General features: G+C 44.9%; 1 protein-coding gene across 2 annotated transcripts in view; it reads right to left on the bottom strand.

Annotated features, from left to right (window-relative positions):
* Positions 1-11,242, bottom strand: part of USP38 (ubiquitin specific peptidase 38) — a 43,721-nt gene extending 32,479 nt beyond the window's left edge. Inside the window, exons 1-5 of one of the 2 annotated variants that reach the window (XM_056562894.1) lie at positions 11,005-11,242; positions 6,188-6,895; positions 4,818-4,953; positions 2,988-3,117; positions 210-311 (exon numbers count right to left, since the gene is read on the bottom strand). In XM_056562894.1, coding sequence (XP_056418869.1) covers positions 210-311; positions 2,988-3,117; positions 4,818-4,953; positions 6,188-6,869 — 1,050 coding nt within the window. In that variant the 5' untranslated portion in view covers positions 6,870-6,895; positions 11,005-11,242. The remainder of the gene's footprint in view (positions 1-209; positions 312-2,987; positions 3,118-4,817; positions 4,954-6,187; positions 6,896-11,004) is intronic. The other variant, XM_056562895.1, reaches the window with a different exon arrangement.
* Between the last annotated feature and the right edge of the window lie 3,685 nt (positions 11,243-14,927).

A 14,927-nucleotide genomic window follows, 5' to 3' on the forward strand; every position in this document is an offset into this window, starting at 1 on the left:
TTAATGGTGGACGTCAGTGGGATTGCCGATGTCAGCCACTAGCGGTGAGGTCCCAGCTGCTGAGCGTGACCCGCTAAGCATGAATGTACATCATTGTGTGCTAAGTCCCAGGGCACCATGATGTACAGTTACTTCGAGGGGTTAAAAACAAGGAAAAAAAACAAAAAAACACACACACACTGACAAATACAACTACTAAAAGGGCTCACCATGTGGAAAGCCTCTGGAGAATGCTGAAAGCTCAGCAACATGTGAGAAAGAACAGCCAAAGCACCTGGCCTCACCAGAGGAAACCAGAGTCTGTTGAATACCTTAAAAAAAAAAAAAAAAAAATTATGTTATTAACAGGTCAAAAGTTGTGAAAAAAAACAATTTGATAAAGAGCTACATATGTAGACACAGCAGTCTAAACACACATCTGCATACTAAGCTGGGCGCCACACGTTCTGTGCTTTGGGACCCAATTGGTAAATCTTATGTCAAACTTCAGCACTTCAGGTTCTAAGCCTTAGGTAGAGCTGTTTGCATAGTGTTCCACATGACTTTCTACAATACAAAGCCATGTTTTTTCTTATAGATTCATCAAAAATAAAGCTTTACATTAATCAATCAATTCTATTTTCACAAGCTTTATTTTACAAAACAGAGGATGGAGCAGAATACAGAACACAAGTGCCCTCTGCCAAAGAATTAATACAATATCTTTTTCTCATATAGATGTAACCATGTCCTATTGCATAGGAATAGAAGTCCATCTGATAAATTCCTCAGACTTTTATATTGCGGTGAATGAACATTTTCTATCCTTCCTTCAAATGTACAATACAATATGGTACCAAAAGAAACAATACTATGCTGTCTGAGAACACAGATTACTCAGCAACACTTTGTAGACCTTTGGCATTGGAGCCATTGTGTTTATTGTTCCAGTAACTAATGTCATCAGCAAACTGCAAAAAGGCCTCAAAGTAAAAAAGCAAGCCCAACAACATTATTGGGTAAAATGGAAAAGCAAGTGTCATACAATGCTCCACAATGACTTTCCAATATACTTCACAACAGTTCACCAACATTTACCCCTTGTGTGCCAACAAATACCAGCGACACTGTAGGAAATAAAGAAAATATGCAGCTAGTTTTACATAAACATTATGCATTTACCACCATGAAGCCTCTGTACCAATGTGCAATGTAATTGCTAAAAGAAAGCAGGGAAGGGATAGGGATGTAGCCCAGTTTTCCACTTTTTTGGGGTTGGCAGATCTATTGTTTAATGGTACCATATAGTGTACTGAGAAAGGTTTCTAAACGTTCCAACCTTGTTAATGGTTTTACATTTTTACCTTGTGCTATTGTGCATTTGCATTATTTGGGGATATTTATTGGAGAAGATGTAAAAAAGGAAAACGAAAACACAATGACCAAATTGCTGTATTTCCTAACAGTGTTTACTGTGCAAGATAAAGGTCTTAACATTTCTGGACTCTGTAAGACCAATTATATTTACTTTACATGATAAATGGGAAAAGGGAGTGTTTTTAACAGTATTTTTCTGGCTGGATTCACACACAGTACTTTTTAACTTATTTTAAGTAGTAATTTTACCAAAACCTGGAGTGGATCCAAAACATAGGATGATTTGCACTTTTTTTTTATTACAGTTTCTGTGTCAGTTTCACTCCAGGTTATAGTAAAACTACTGACCAAAATACTGCATCTTAATCCAGTCTTTAACCCTTACATACCACAAATAAAGTGAATCTGTCACATCCAAAATGCCAATTACGGTTACATACTGTTAATCAAAGTATACTAACGTTACTCTTAAATCTGGTGGCTATGTGCCACTCAAGTGTCAAAGAGGTGGAGCCTGGGGTCCAGAAAGTCTTTGGGCTGCAACGCCTCTCCACTCTAAAGCCCTGCCTGCTCCATGTTTGATAGATACACAGAGCTCCCGCACTGCGGAACCCACCACTGACACTTTTTAAACATGTCCTAGTGTGTGAATGGAGTTATATTCTCTGGATGAACAAGAACAGTTTGTGTGATCAGTGGGGTTCCTAGCAGTTAAACCCCTCATCGATCAGATACTCACCTGAATAGGAGATAAGTTATAATGTTGGGATAACCGCTTTAAAATGTTTACATTTTCTATGTTTTATTTGTGCTTGAAAAAGCTCAAGAGCACATTTTCCCCCATCTAAGGCTGGGTTCACATCACTTTTCTCCCATACGGGAGCACATACAACAGGGGGGAGTTAAAACCTCGCGCTTCCGTATGCAATTCATTTCAATGAGCCGACCGCAGTGAAACGTTCGGTTGGCTAATTTTTCCGCCGTATGCGCTTTTTCCCTAGACCTAAAACTGTGGTCAACCATGGTCTTAGGACCGGTTGTAAAAGCGCATGCGGTGCAAAAATAAGCCAACTGGACTGAAACTGCGGTCGGCTCATTGAAATGAATTACATACGGGAGCGCGAGGTTTTAGCTTTCCCCTGCCGTATGCGCTCCCGTATGGGAGAAAACTTAGTGGGAACCCAGCCTTATACACAGACTTTGGACCGAAGCCCAAACACAGGAAGTGCAGCCTGGAGTGCTGAGGGGGTGTCCCCAGCCTCATCCAATCATAGCTCCTCCCCCACTTAACTGCCATATACTGTTGGTTGGACACACCCCCCTCAGCACGCCAGGCTGCACTTCCTTCATTTTTTATTTTAAACAAAGTATATTAGAAATATTTTTTTATTTACCATGAGGAGAGCAATAGCAAAAAAAATTTTATGAGAGTTACCCTTTAAGTGGTGTATCTATTAATAACCAGATTCTAGCTTGTGAGATCTGGTGAGACATACATAACCGCATATGGCACATTGTGGTTTATGAAACACTGTACACATTTCTTCTATTGGCATTATTGTCTATATTAAAAACCAGATAGATTCTAAACTGTAGTGGCTGACATTAAATAGATGTAGTGGTTTACATACCAATTCAATCTTGAGCAATGTGACATCGATGAGAATAGTAAATTTCTGGACGGCAGCCAGTCCCTTCAGCAGAGCAATCACCCATGTCTCCACATGCTGTGCTAGAGGCCAGGAAAGCCAGTCAATCATCCTGAAAGAGGGGGACAGCATGTACTAAACAGTGAACTTCTCTCACCACCAGAGACTCAATAACTAATGAGAGGATCTGTCTAATGATAGATGTCCTAATGAGTAAACAATTCTGGATTGCTGAGGCAATGCTGCGCTGCACAAAGTCTGCCTGTCCAAGAACATTCATTTCTGTTTCTTCAACCTAGGAACTGAGGTGGGCACTGGAAGCTGAATGTTTACAAGAAATAATGTGTGGGCAAACCAATACTAATTACATTACTGATGAATTAATATTAAACACAGCAAGTGTACATTGCTCATTTTAAAAGGTGGCGTCAAATGTGCCATATTTTCTGCAGGAAAATATGCATCAGAAAAATACGGCACATGTGACACTACCCTTAATTTGAAGGGAGTATATTCAACTATACAGTTTAGCTGCACAAACCAAAATGGTTTGGTTTGCCAACCTGAATGAATCAGAAGCCGAAGTGATCCTCCATTGTACTGAAAAACTGAACTGTGAAATTTCTACTTCACACACGGGGTGTAGGGTGGATAGTAAATTGAACATGCTACAACATGAGGATAGCACAAGGTGCTGAATGTTAACAAGAAAGAAAAAGGATATCCTGGTCAATATAGATTTAGGGTCCTTTCACATGGGCGGATTACCTGCAGATTTTCCATAGTTTATTTGCTGCGGAAAATACGCAGAGGATTTTGCTACTATTGACTTTAATGAGTCAGCAGAAAATGTCAGAGTGAACGGACTCTTAGTTTTTTTTTTAGGTGAACAGCTCCATCATATGGTACCCATGGGAACCTATGAAGCCATTGGTAACTGGTTTGGTGCTGTACAGCCTCCTGCACACAGCTCTTCTGTCAGTTGTTTGCTGCTAAGAGCTGCAGACACAGTTAAATAGCTGATAGGGTATAAAAGCAAACTGTACCTTTCCTGGAACAGACATCGAATACTAAACTTATAAAATTGCCTTTTTATTTCTCTGCCACGTGTCAAGGAGGCAGGGCTGAGCTGCTCTAGTGCCACAGTCTAACACACCTCCCCGCTTGCCCTTAACTCCAAGCCGGGTGTGGAGGTAAAAGTGTGAGGAACGACGACATGCCAGGCTGTGGTACTTGAGCAGCTCAGTCTTGCCTCCTTATTGCTCGACTGAGAGATAAAAGGTGATTTTATCATCTCAAGGAAAGGTACAGCTTACTTTCATCCCATAACAGCTTTCAATGGTGTCTGCAACTATTAGCAACAAATACAACTGACAGATTCCTTTAAAAATAAGTATCAGATTAGATACATGTGAGAATCTCTCTTTAAAAATGAAAGGCCACATTATAGGGCAGAAACACTTGACTAGTGGAAATTTAAGATCACATTTAGCAAAGAACCACAAAAATCAATAGGCCTTTTCTCAGAAATGTCTGTCATGTTTCCATTAACAGAGGCCTCTGAGCAGTGCCTAGGGGATAAATAGTTGTTTTATTGTGTTCTTTCATCAGTGGTGGTCTAAGATGCATCCAATGTATGCCTATGATATATCAGGAAGTGGAAGGAAATGTTTTGGAACACTGGTTGGACTGAGGTGAAAAAAAAATAGAGCTAACATCACCTAATAGTAAACATATTTAAGTGGGAAATATGTACTCAGCCATAGCCTTGAGTAGTCATCCCAATAAGGCAGGACTATTGAGGTGCTGTACCTGCACAGAGCTTGAGTCATGCTTGCATCCTTCACATTAGGATCGGTGGTCAAACTTCTGATGAGGACAGTGATCATCTGTAAAGGAATATGCTGCACCAGACTGGCCAAGGCAACAGATGGTTCAAAGGAAGCATCTAAAATGTAAGATTCCAAAACAGAAACAAATATTATACAACAACATTACTTTAATGTAGACAATGCAAATATCAATCATTAGTATAAATAATTTCCAAATTTCCAAAATAACTTTCATTTTTCCGTATAAGTGGCGGTATGAGGACTCATTTTTTTGCGCCGTGATCTGTACTTTTTATTGACATTTGCATATATCAAACTTTTAATACATTTTTTTTTTAATTTTTGGGGAAAATTATGTGACAAATGAGACGGACGGAGGCAGGTGAGGGGACCTCCGTCCGCCATTGTGGATGATCGGATGCCAGCGGCAGCGCCGTGGGCGATCGATCATCCATTTTACCGACCGCACTGCCATGATCTGTATCGATCACAGCATCTGAGGGGTTAATGGTGCACATCACCGTGATCGCTGATGTCCACCATTACCAGTGGGTCCCTGCTGTGCATGACACAAGCACCACTCCAGTGCTCGCGGTCATGAACAGGACGTAAACCTATGTCTACCGGTAGGTGTAAACCTATCCTAGAAAAAGTCTAAGGTTAGGAAACAGCAAAAATATGACAATTTGTATTCGGGTGTAAAGGTTTGTGAAGTGGATGGTTGCTGCACTGGTATATTGTGTCCACTAGATCAGCCCTCATACGCCATTTTATAGATCATCTTTGGAGAAGGCGGCACGCATAGGGGGAGATTTATAAAAACCTGTGTAAAGGAAGAGCGGTGCAGTTGCCCATGGCAACCAGACTGCTGCATTTATTTTTCTGAGGCCTTTTTAAAAATGAAAGAAGTGTTCTGACTGTTTGCGATGGGAAACGTTTCCTCTGCACAGGTTTCGATAAATGTCCATCATAGTCTCTGAATGATGAATGACAAAGACACGCAATAAATGCTTATAAATAGAGATGAGCGAACTTACAGTAAATTCGATTTGTCACAAACTTCTCGGCTCGGCAGTTGATGACTTTTCCTGCATAAATTAGTTCAGCTTTCAGGTGCTCCGGTGGGCTGGAAAAGGTGGGTACAGTCCTAGGAGACTCTTTCCTAGGACTGTATCCACCTTTTCCAGCCCACGGGAGCATCTGAAAGATGAACTCATTTATGCAGGAAAAGTCAGCAACTGCCGAGCCGAGAAGTTTGTGACAAATCGAATTTACTGTAAGTTCGCTCATCTCTACTTATAAACACTGCCAAAACACAAAGCACACAAGCCTTTGCATATCTTGACATACCTGTGGAAGAAATAATAGCAAACACTTCTTGCAGGGATGGAAGTAAAGTGCATGGTTCAGCCTTCCAGATATTTTGTAGCAGGCTACTGACTTTGGTGACTTGAGACACATATTCCCGTAGTTCCTTTTCCAGTGTTGAAATACATTGGAAATGTCCAATTGTTCTTACAAGCTGCTGGCAAAAGGCAACTGACATTTTACCTTTTGGAACACATTGTACAAAGTCACTTAGGAGCTCACTCAACCTCGCACACAACAATGGCTCTGGCCTTTCACAAACTATCCGCAGAACCTCCACTTGGAGAACAGCGAAAATGTCCAGAACTGAAGGACAGCTCATGATGAACCTGAGCCCACTGTGGATGTAGTCAATGACCGCCACATCCTTCCGGTCTAAGGAGCCATAACCTTCTTGTAAGAGGGTTAGGACAAAGTTTCTATTGAAAAAGTTCTCAAATTCTGCACGGTGATATCTTGCATATGCTTCCAAAACCTGGTGCCCAACTTTCTTCTGAAAGCAATCTTCACCCTCCAGTATTAATCGGGTAGTCAGGGAGAACATAGCCTTGCATTGCTCCTCATTGATCGAGTTCTCAGCAGATTCAACAACCTTCTTGACAATAACTTTCTTCAGATTTAAAGGATGGGAAGAGGTCACCAACCCTTCCAAAATCTTGTCCATTTTGACACGAAAAGAAAGAATTGCATCTAGAAAAATAATTAGGTGTTTAGACAAAGTCAATGATGTTATATTAAACATTTACAAGACCAGAGGGCAAACTATGTGATAGGTGAAGATGCCCATAAACAAAAGGTAAGATATTAAAGGGGTTATCCAGGAAAAAAAAAAAACACACACACACATATATAATATAATATAATATATATATCTATCTCAACTGGCTCCAGAAAGTTAAACAGATTTGTAAATTACTTTAAAAATCTTAATCCTTTCAGTACTTATGAGCTGCTGAAGTTGAGTTGCTCTTTACCGTCTAAGTGCTCTTTGATGACACCTGTCTCAGGAACTGTCCAGAGTAAAACCAAATCCCCATAGCAAACCTCTTCTACTCTGTGTAGCTCCCAAGACAAGCAGATATGTCAGAGAGCACTGTTGCCAGACAGAAAATAACTGAACTTCAGCAGCTGATAATTATTGGAAGGATTAAGATTTTTTTAATAGAAGTAATTTACAAATCTGTTTAACTTTCAGGAGTCAGTTGACAAATATTTTTTCTTTGAATACCCCTTTAAAAGGTACACACTCCCCCTCCATTCAGCATGTCGGCTGAATGGAGGGGGTGTGTGTTAACCTCTTAGTGAGGTTGATAACATAAAAATTAGCCGCGCAAAGCCGCAGCAGTTCCAGGGCCCCGTAAGGGGAGATCAAGGGGGGTTGCCGGGGGTCTGACCCCCCCCCCCCTGCAATCAGTCACTTATTCCCTATCCTGCGGCTAGGGGACAAGTGTTCTATGGCTGCAGTACTGCTTTTAAGAAATAAAAAGGACACTTGTGGCTCTTTACCGAGGTGTTGACAGCCAGTGACATAGATTCCCTTTAACTACCAGGGTAAAAACTTGTCAGCTTCAAATCACATCCCAAAAGGCTGACACAAAACAGTTCGAGCAAGAAGACACTTGGTACCTTTTATATACTTGCTTCCATAACCTACAAAATAGCTTTTTTTCTCTGGTGCAGAGAGTCAGGGAGGCTTTCTCAGGCCCCTGAAATGCTGAGGGCTGGAACGCCTTCTCTCCCTCTCTCAAATTTCATATCTTTAAAAAATTCACAGAGCAGGATCGATTTGGAAACAGAGCTTGGCTTCCAGCTGTCTGTCAATCAAGCAGGGATAGAGATGAGAGAGGAGTGAGAAGGCAACAATCAGAAATTTTGAGGCTTGGGAACAACTGACTTCGCACTACAAAATAAAATAAAAAATTTCTATGTTATAGAAGCACAGACATGAAACAGATCATTGGGGAGATTTATCAAAACCTGTGCAGAGGAAAAGTAGCCCAGTTGCCCATAACAACCAAATAACGTCTTTAATTTATAACAAGGCCTCTGCAAATTGAAACAATCTGATTGGTTGCTATGGGCAACTGGGCTACTTTTCCTCTGCACAGATTTTGATATATCTCCCCCCTCCCCCCATGTGTCTCCTAACCCTAACAACCATCTAACAGTGCCAGCAGCTTTTATCACAAATTGCAGCAGATTCCCATAAAGATCTAGTAAGGTTATGACAACTCTAGTGCCACTAGTACTATACTATGGAGCTTACAACAGCTGGAGAGCCATGTGTGTGTCCTCCGCCATTGGTTAGAGAACACATAGTTATAGGGTGAATATTCCGTTATATACCGTGGAGCCGTTGGCTGTCCGGGCATGCTGGGAGTTGTAGTTTTGCAACATCTGGAGGTCTGCAGGTTGGAGACCACTGGTGTATGGTATAGTATGGTTCCAGCGCCCGGCGGTCCCCAACAAAGAGGAGGAGGGCAGTGCTTGTGGGTGACATATGTAAGTAGTACCCCGCCGGGCTGATCATTAATTGGGGGTGGGGGGTTTAGAACAGTGCTGGCGGGTAACATAGGATTAGTTCCCCGATGTGGGGACAGCGCAGCGCTGGGCTGATAATACATTCCCGAGGGGGAGGGGCCCAACCGGTATTGCAGTATAGGGGAAAATTCATATCGTGCAGCCCAAATAATGTGGTATTCAGTATGAACCGGTATACCGCCCAGCCCTAAATACAGGCATTTCTTTTAGCATGTTGGTCCAGTGTGCCTTATCTAGATATTAAGGTATCAGGCTGAATAGACAAATAACTACTAGATGATTCCCGACTAAACAGAACATTTTAATGGAAGGTTAAAGGGAACCTGACAGTATTTAAGGACAGTAAACCATCAGCTACCACACAGGGGAGAGACGAGGGGACACCAATGACTGTGACACACACACAGGGGAGAGACGAGGGGACACCAATGACTGTGACACACACACAGGGGAGAGACGAGGGGACACCAATGACTGTGACACACACACAGGGGAGAGACGAGGGGACACCAATGACTGTGACACACACACAGGGGAGAGACGAGGGGACACCAATGACTGTGACACACACACAGGGGAGAGACGAGGGGACACCAATGACTGTGACACACACACAGGGGAGAGACGAGGGGACACCAATGACTGTGACACACACACAGGGGAGAGACGAGGGGACACCAATGACTGTGACACACACACAGGGGAGAGACGAGGGGACACCAATGACTGTGACACACACACAGGGGAGAGACGAGGGGACACCAATGACTGTGACACACACACAGGGGAGAGACGAGGGGACACCAATGACTGTGACACACACACAGGGGAGAGACGAGGGGACACCAATGACTGTGACACACACACAGGGGAGAGACGAGGGGACACCAATGACTGTGACACACAAACAGGGGAGAGACGAGGGGACACCAATGACTGTGACACACACACAGGGGAGAGACGAGGGGACACCAATGACTGTGACACACACACAGGGGAGAGACGAGGGAACCCCAATGACTGTGACACACACACAGGGGAGAGACGAGGGAACCCCAATGACTGACACACACACAGGGGAGAGATGAGGGGACACCAATGACTGACACACACACAGGGGAGAGATGAGGGGACACCAATGACTGACACACACACAGGGGAGAGATGAGGGGACACCAATGACTGACACACACAGGGGAGAGATGAGGGGACACCAATGACTGTGACACACACAGGGGAGAGATGAGGGGACACCAATGACTGTGACACACACAGGGGAGAGATGAGGGGACACCAATAACTGTGACACACACAGAAGAGATGAGGGGACACCAGTGACTGTGAAACACACACAGGGGAGAGATGAGGGACACCAATAACTGACACACAGGGAAGAGCTGAAAGGACACCAATAACTGACACACAGGGAAGAGATGAGGGGACACCAATAACTGACACATGGGGGAGAGATGAGGAGACACCAATGACTGATCATGATGTCACACAATCTATTATGTGACATGCAGCATCTTGGCTCCTAGAATTATATGTATTGTCCTCGGTTAGGCCCTTGCAGCACACGGTCACAGAGAAGGGCAATGAGTTGCACAACCAATCTGCAGGCACTTGGCCATTGCACCCCCCCCCCCAGACACAAAAATGGAAACTGCACATGAAGGTGCACCATGTGACTGCTTTTAGGATCTTCAGATAAAAGCTGATAGGTCACCAATCCTGTCCAAAACAGATCAACTTATGGGAGAGCAGTCACAGCTGACACGTTTCAGACCAAGAGTTACTCTTTTCTCTTTATATAGCGCCAACACATTCTGCAGACATATTGTAATCACTATGCCACGTTACTAAGCCTCAGTTCACACAGACCGTTTTTCCAGGAGTATGCGGTGATCTGTTCTGAAACTTAAAACAGGAACCATTTGTTTATCACAGAGAACAGCAGAGTACAGTGTCCTGCCCTAATAGGCTACAAGAAACAGGGCCAAGATGCCACTGTGGAAGCCAGGAGACAGCCTGCTCCTACACTTCCTCATACTGCTGTGCTCAGGGGTTTGTAATAAGCTCGGCTTCTTCCTGCAGGGTCAGGCCTCCACCATGACTGGGCACAATTCCCCAGCACCCGGCGGTGACCACAAGGTGCCAGGAGGAGCTCCATCGCCTTCACCTCACTGAGGAGGCAATAGAGACAGGGCAGGCATCAGGGCTGCCGCTTCCCGCCTGTGTGTGGCCATGACACTCACCTGTCGGTGACCTGTAGCCTCAGCATCAGTCGGCGGCGGATACAGAGATACACGAAACGCGCAGCTACACCATCTATCCCAGGTTATCTCCCCCGTTTTCTGTTCCTAGACACAGCGCCGCCATATTGTGCTTTCCCAGCCGGGTTTGCAGGCGGGGCTTAAACATTTCCTCTCCGATTGGTGTAAACGTCAGTGACGTCATCTGTAAACGCCCCTCTTACTCCTGTTGCCATAAACATCTCGCTCTCGGGCTGCGGGTTAGGTGTAAGGGTCATGTGATCGAATGACGTCATGACTGCTATTAGGAGAGCGGTTAGAAGAAGGCTGGAAGCGGTCTGTGGAGGTGTACTGTGAGGAGAACCGCTTCCCTCCGCCTATATGCTCACCGGTGATCTAAAAGTTCTGGTAGTCCTTAGTAAAGCGCCAGCGCTTTTTACTTCGGACTCCGCAGTTAGCTTAAGGGTTTGCGTAATTAGCGAGTCCGTAGTAAATCGCGAGCGCATGCGCAGTTTATTTCGGACTTCGGGAGCGTAGGTATCGTAGTGGAGCAGGCGGAGAGCGAGGGAGACCAGAGTAGGTAGCGTACGTAGTTAGCTTACATTGTAACGTAGTTAGCGTAGCTTAGGTTTTAAAGTGAAGAAACTACAACTCCCAGCATCCCCAGGCAGCCAAAGGCGGTCTAGGCAGGACGGGGTTGTAGTTTTGTAATTTTTACAGAGAAGGGACTACAGCTCCCAGAATGCTCGGCCAGCCAAAGCCTGCCTAGGCAGGATGGGATTTGTAGTTTTGCAATGAAAGGACTACAACTCCTGGCAGGTCCAGACAGCCAAAGCCTGTCCAGGCAGGATGGGGGTTGTTGTTTTTCAACAGGAGACAAGTGTAGTGTTGTGGAGTAGTTAGAGATGAGCAAAATTACAGTAATTCAGTAACACAAACTTCTCGGCTCTGCAGTTGCTGACTTTAGCCTGCATAAATTAGTTCAGCTTTCAGGGGCTGTGGATACAGTCCTAGGATAGAGTCTCCAGCCCACCGGAGCACCTGAAAGCTGAACTCATTTATGCAGGATACAGTCAGCAAACACCGAGCCAAGAAGTTTGTATTGAATCACTGTAACTTTTGTGTATTGCAGTTTATTGGGGGTGAAGTCCTGCTCTCTGGTCCCATCATATAATCAAACAGATAAGGGGCGAGGAAGAGAGAAGACCCCCTGGTGGGATAAGAGGGGAGGGGGGAATGGAGTCTCCCTCCCAAGAAAGCAGTTATGATATATTTAAACAATGCTAGACTAAAAGTTGGGTGTTCAATGCTGTGGAACAAGCTGACAAGACCATCCTAAGTACAGCTGGAACCTCACTCTCTCATGGACTGCTAATATCATCGTGCTGTAAGAACTTCATTTTTGCTTTCTGAACTTGTCTTGCTAAACTCTTATTTATATATTCTTATACCTGTATGTCATTTGTTTATTTTTATGCATAGCACTGTGATACCTTTTATCAGATTAAATGTTTAATTAATCAGCTCTGCTCTTTGATCTCTAAATATATGAGCACACCTTTCTGAAGGCAGCTCGGGTGGAAACACGTTTATCTAAGGGTTAATTTGGTGACTTGCTGGGACTAGTAGTGGATAACCCAGAGGTCTGGCGGCTTTAACCCTTACACCATCACACTCTCTCTAGCGTCTTGGCTGGACCGATAGGGTGTGATCGTGACAACTTGTGGCAGCGTCAGAATATATTTAGAGATTTTTAGTGCTTGCTGGATTTTACCTGTAAGGAAATCTTAGCACTAAAAGTAAATTGCATGCATATTCTTGTGTGTAAATTCCAAAGACAGAGCTCAGTGCTGGTTTAAAAGACATACAAAAAGAGTGCAAGACAGTTCTGTCCTCCCCATCTCCTGTTTTACCTCCTCTGTCTCATCTCGGAAATATGGAGGCATATCACAAGCAGTCCAAGCCTGCACTGGAGCTAATGTGCCAAGAAAAGGACATCCCTGCTGCAGGAAAGAACAAGGAACAACTTATTGCTGATCTTGTGGAGTATGATGCCCGTGCAGAAGAGCTGAGTGACATGAGACAAATTCCTACAGATGGAACTGCCATCCAAGGACTGATATCTCCTGGGGAATGCAACATTACTCCCCATCAGGACAGTACTCCACATGAGGCCTTGGACTCTAGTATGCGGACTGCCTTACAACACCTTGGGAATGTAGATGCCAATATGAAACTCCCAACTGCTTCTCCAGTACCAAACTGCAGAGAGAGAGGCACAGGCATGGGCTGCAGAGAGAGAGGCACGAGCTACAGAGAGAGAGGTGGCAGAAAGGGAGGCCCAGCGGAGGCATAAACTGGAGGTTCTGAGGCTTTATCTTCATGCAGTGATGTGCAGGATCAAGGGGACCACAGACCCCGCTTGGAACATTTCCCCATGTTGGAGAAAGATGGTGATCTGGATGTGTTCCTGAGGAGATCCATCTACCTAAGGAACAGTGGGGACGATATCTAACCCCACGGTTGCGAGGGAAAGCTCTGGATGTGTTTGCTTTGCTTCCCTCTGAGAGTGACCAGGACTATGAGGCAATAAAATCTGCCCTGCTAAAAAGTTTTAATCTGACTCCAGAGGCTTATCGGAAAAAGTTTCGGACTTTGCAACAAAGTGCCACAGAAGGCTGCACTCAACATGCAGGTCAGCGAAGGACTGCATTCAGGCAATGGACTGGGGTCCTACAAGTCACTACCTATGGGGCCCTGGAGGACTAGGAAAAGCAGTAGCACTAGGAGATGACTTTGCCAACAACCGGGCGCCAGCAGCAAAGCGTGGATCTGCACAAGCTGGAGCAAGTACCTTGAGGGGAACCACACAACCACAAAGCACCACCAGGTCAACCGGGAAATTCTTGCCATCATACCCAAAAGCAACAGGAGCCACATTGGGTCAGGGGGACACCCGCCGATGTTACAGATGCAACAATATTGGGCACCTGATTGCCACTTGCCCCAACAAAAAGAATTCTCCACCAGTAGCTGGAGGACACACAGCCGTTCTTCTGGTGTCCGGAGCGGTAGAGAAAAGATCGGATAACCTGCAGAGTGTAACTGTGGGTGACCGGGTGACAGTGGATTTGCAAGATTCTGGAGCCTCCTTTACCTTGGTGCGGCCTGAAGTGGTGGATACAGAGGACATCATCCGTGGAAGAACCATGGCTTAAAAAGGAATTGGAGGTGTGCGGCCTGCGGTGCCCATGGCCCGTGTGTACCTGGATTGGGGTACAGGCAAAGGTTTGCGGGAGGTGGGGGTCTCTGATGACATCCCTGTTAATGTTCTGCTGGGGAATGATTTGGGTTGGATGCTCTGTCATTATGCACCAGAGGACACTACCTGCACATCGGATGGGCTAGGAGAGAGCCCTGTACCTTCTGAGGTACTGTGCCAGACTTTGGGAGACACTGTGAACTGTGGTAACTGGGAGGGAGTGCAGGGGCTTGATAATTGTTTACCTGTGACTGAACCAGTAATGTTTTCCAAAAGTGGAATGGGGTGTATTGTAAAATGTGGTGACAATGCATTGCCAATGCCAAAACCTAGTGGAGATGGGCTAGGGGGAGGGGTTGGTGTGCCCCTGGTGCCATGTAAGGATGAGGGACCAGCAGTGAGTGATATGTCCCAATCCTGTAAGCCTAAGGAGGAGGAGGGAAGGAGTGATAGCCCTGTGTATGATGCCTGTATTATGTCTGGAACTGAGGGTGATGAAGGTAAACCCCAAGAAGGCCTACCAATGGTGGCTGTGGTAACGCGTCAGCAGCATGCCAGGGCTGCAGCATTAAAAGGAAGGGAGGATGGTGATGCAAGGGGCAAGCTGTGTGACATGCAAGCCACAGCAGAGGAAGGTGGTGATGCTAGTTCACCTGGGGGAAAT

This window comes from Hyla sarda, chromosome 1, assembly GCF_029499605.1.
Source record: "Hyla sarda isolate aHylSar1 chromosome 1, aHylSar1.hap1, whole genome shotgun sequence".
Lineage (NCBI taxonomy): Eukaryota > Metazoa > Chordata > Amphibia > Anura > Hylidae > Hyla > Hyla sarda.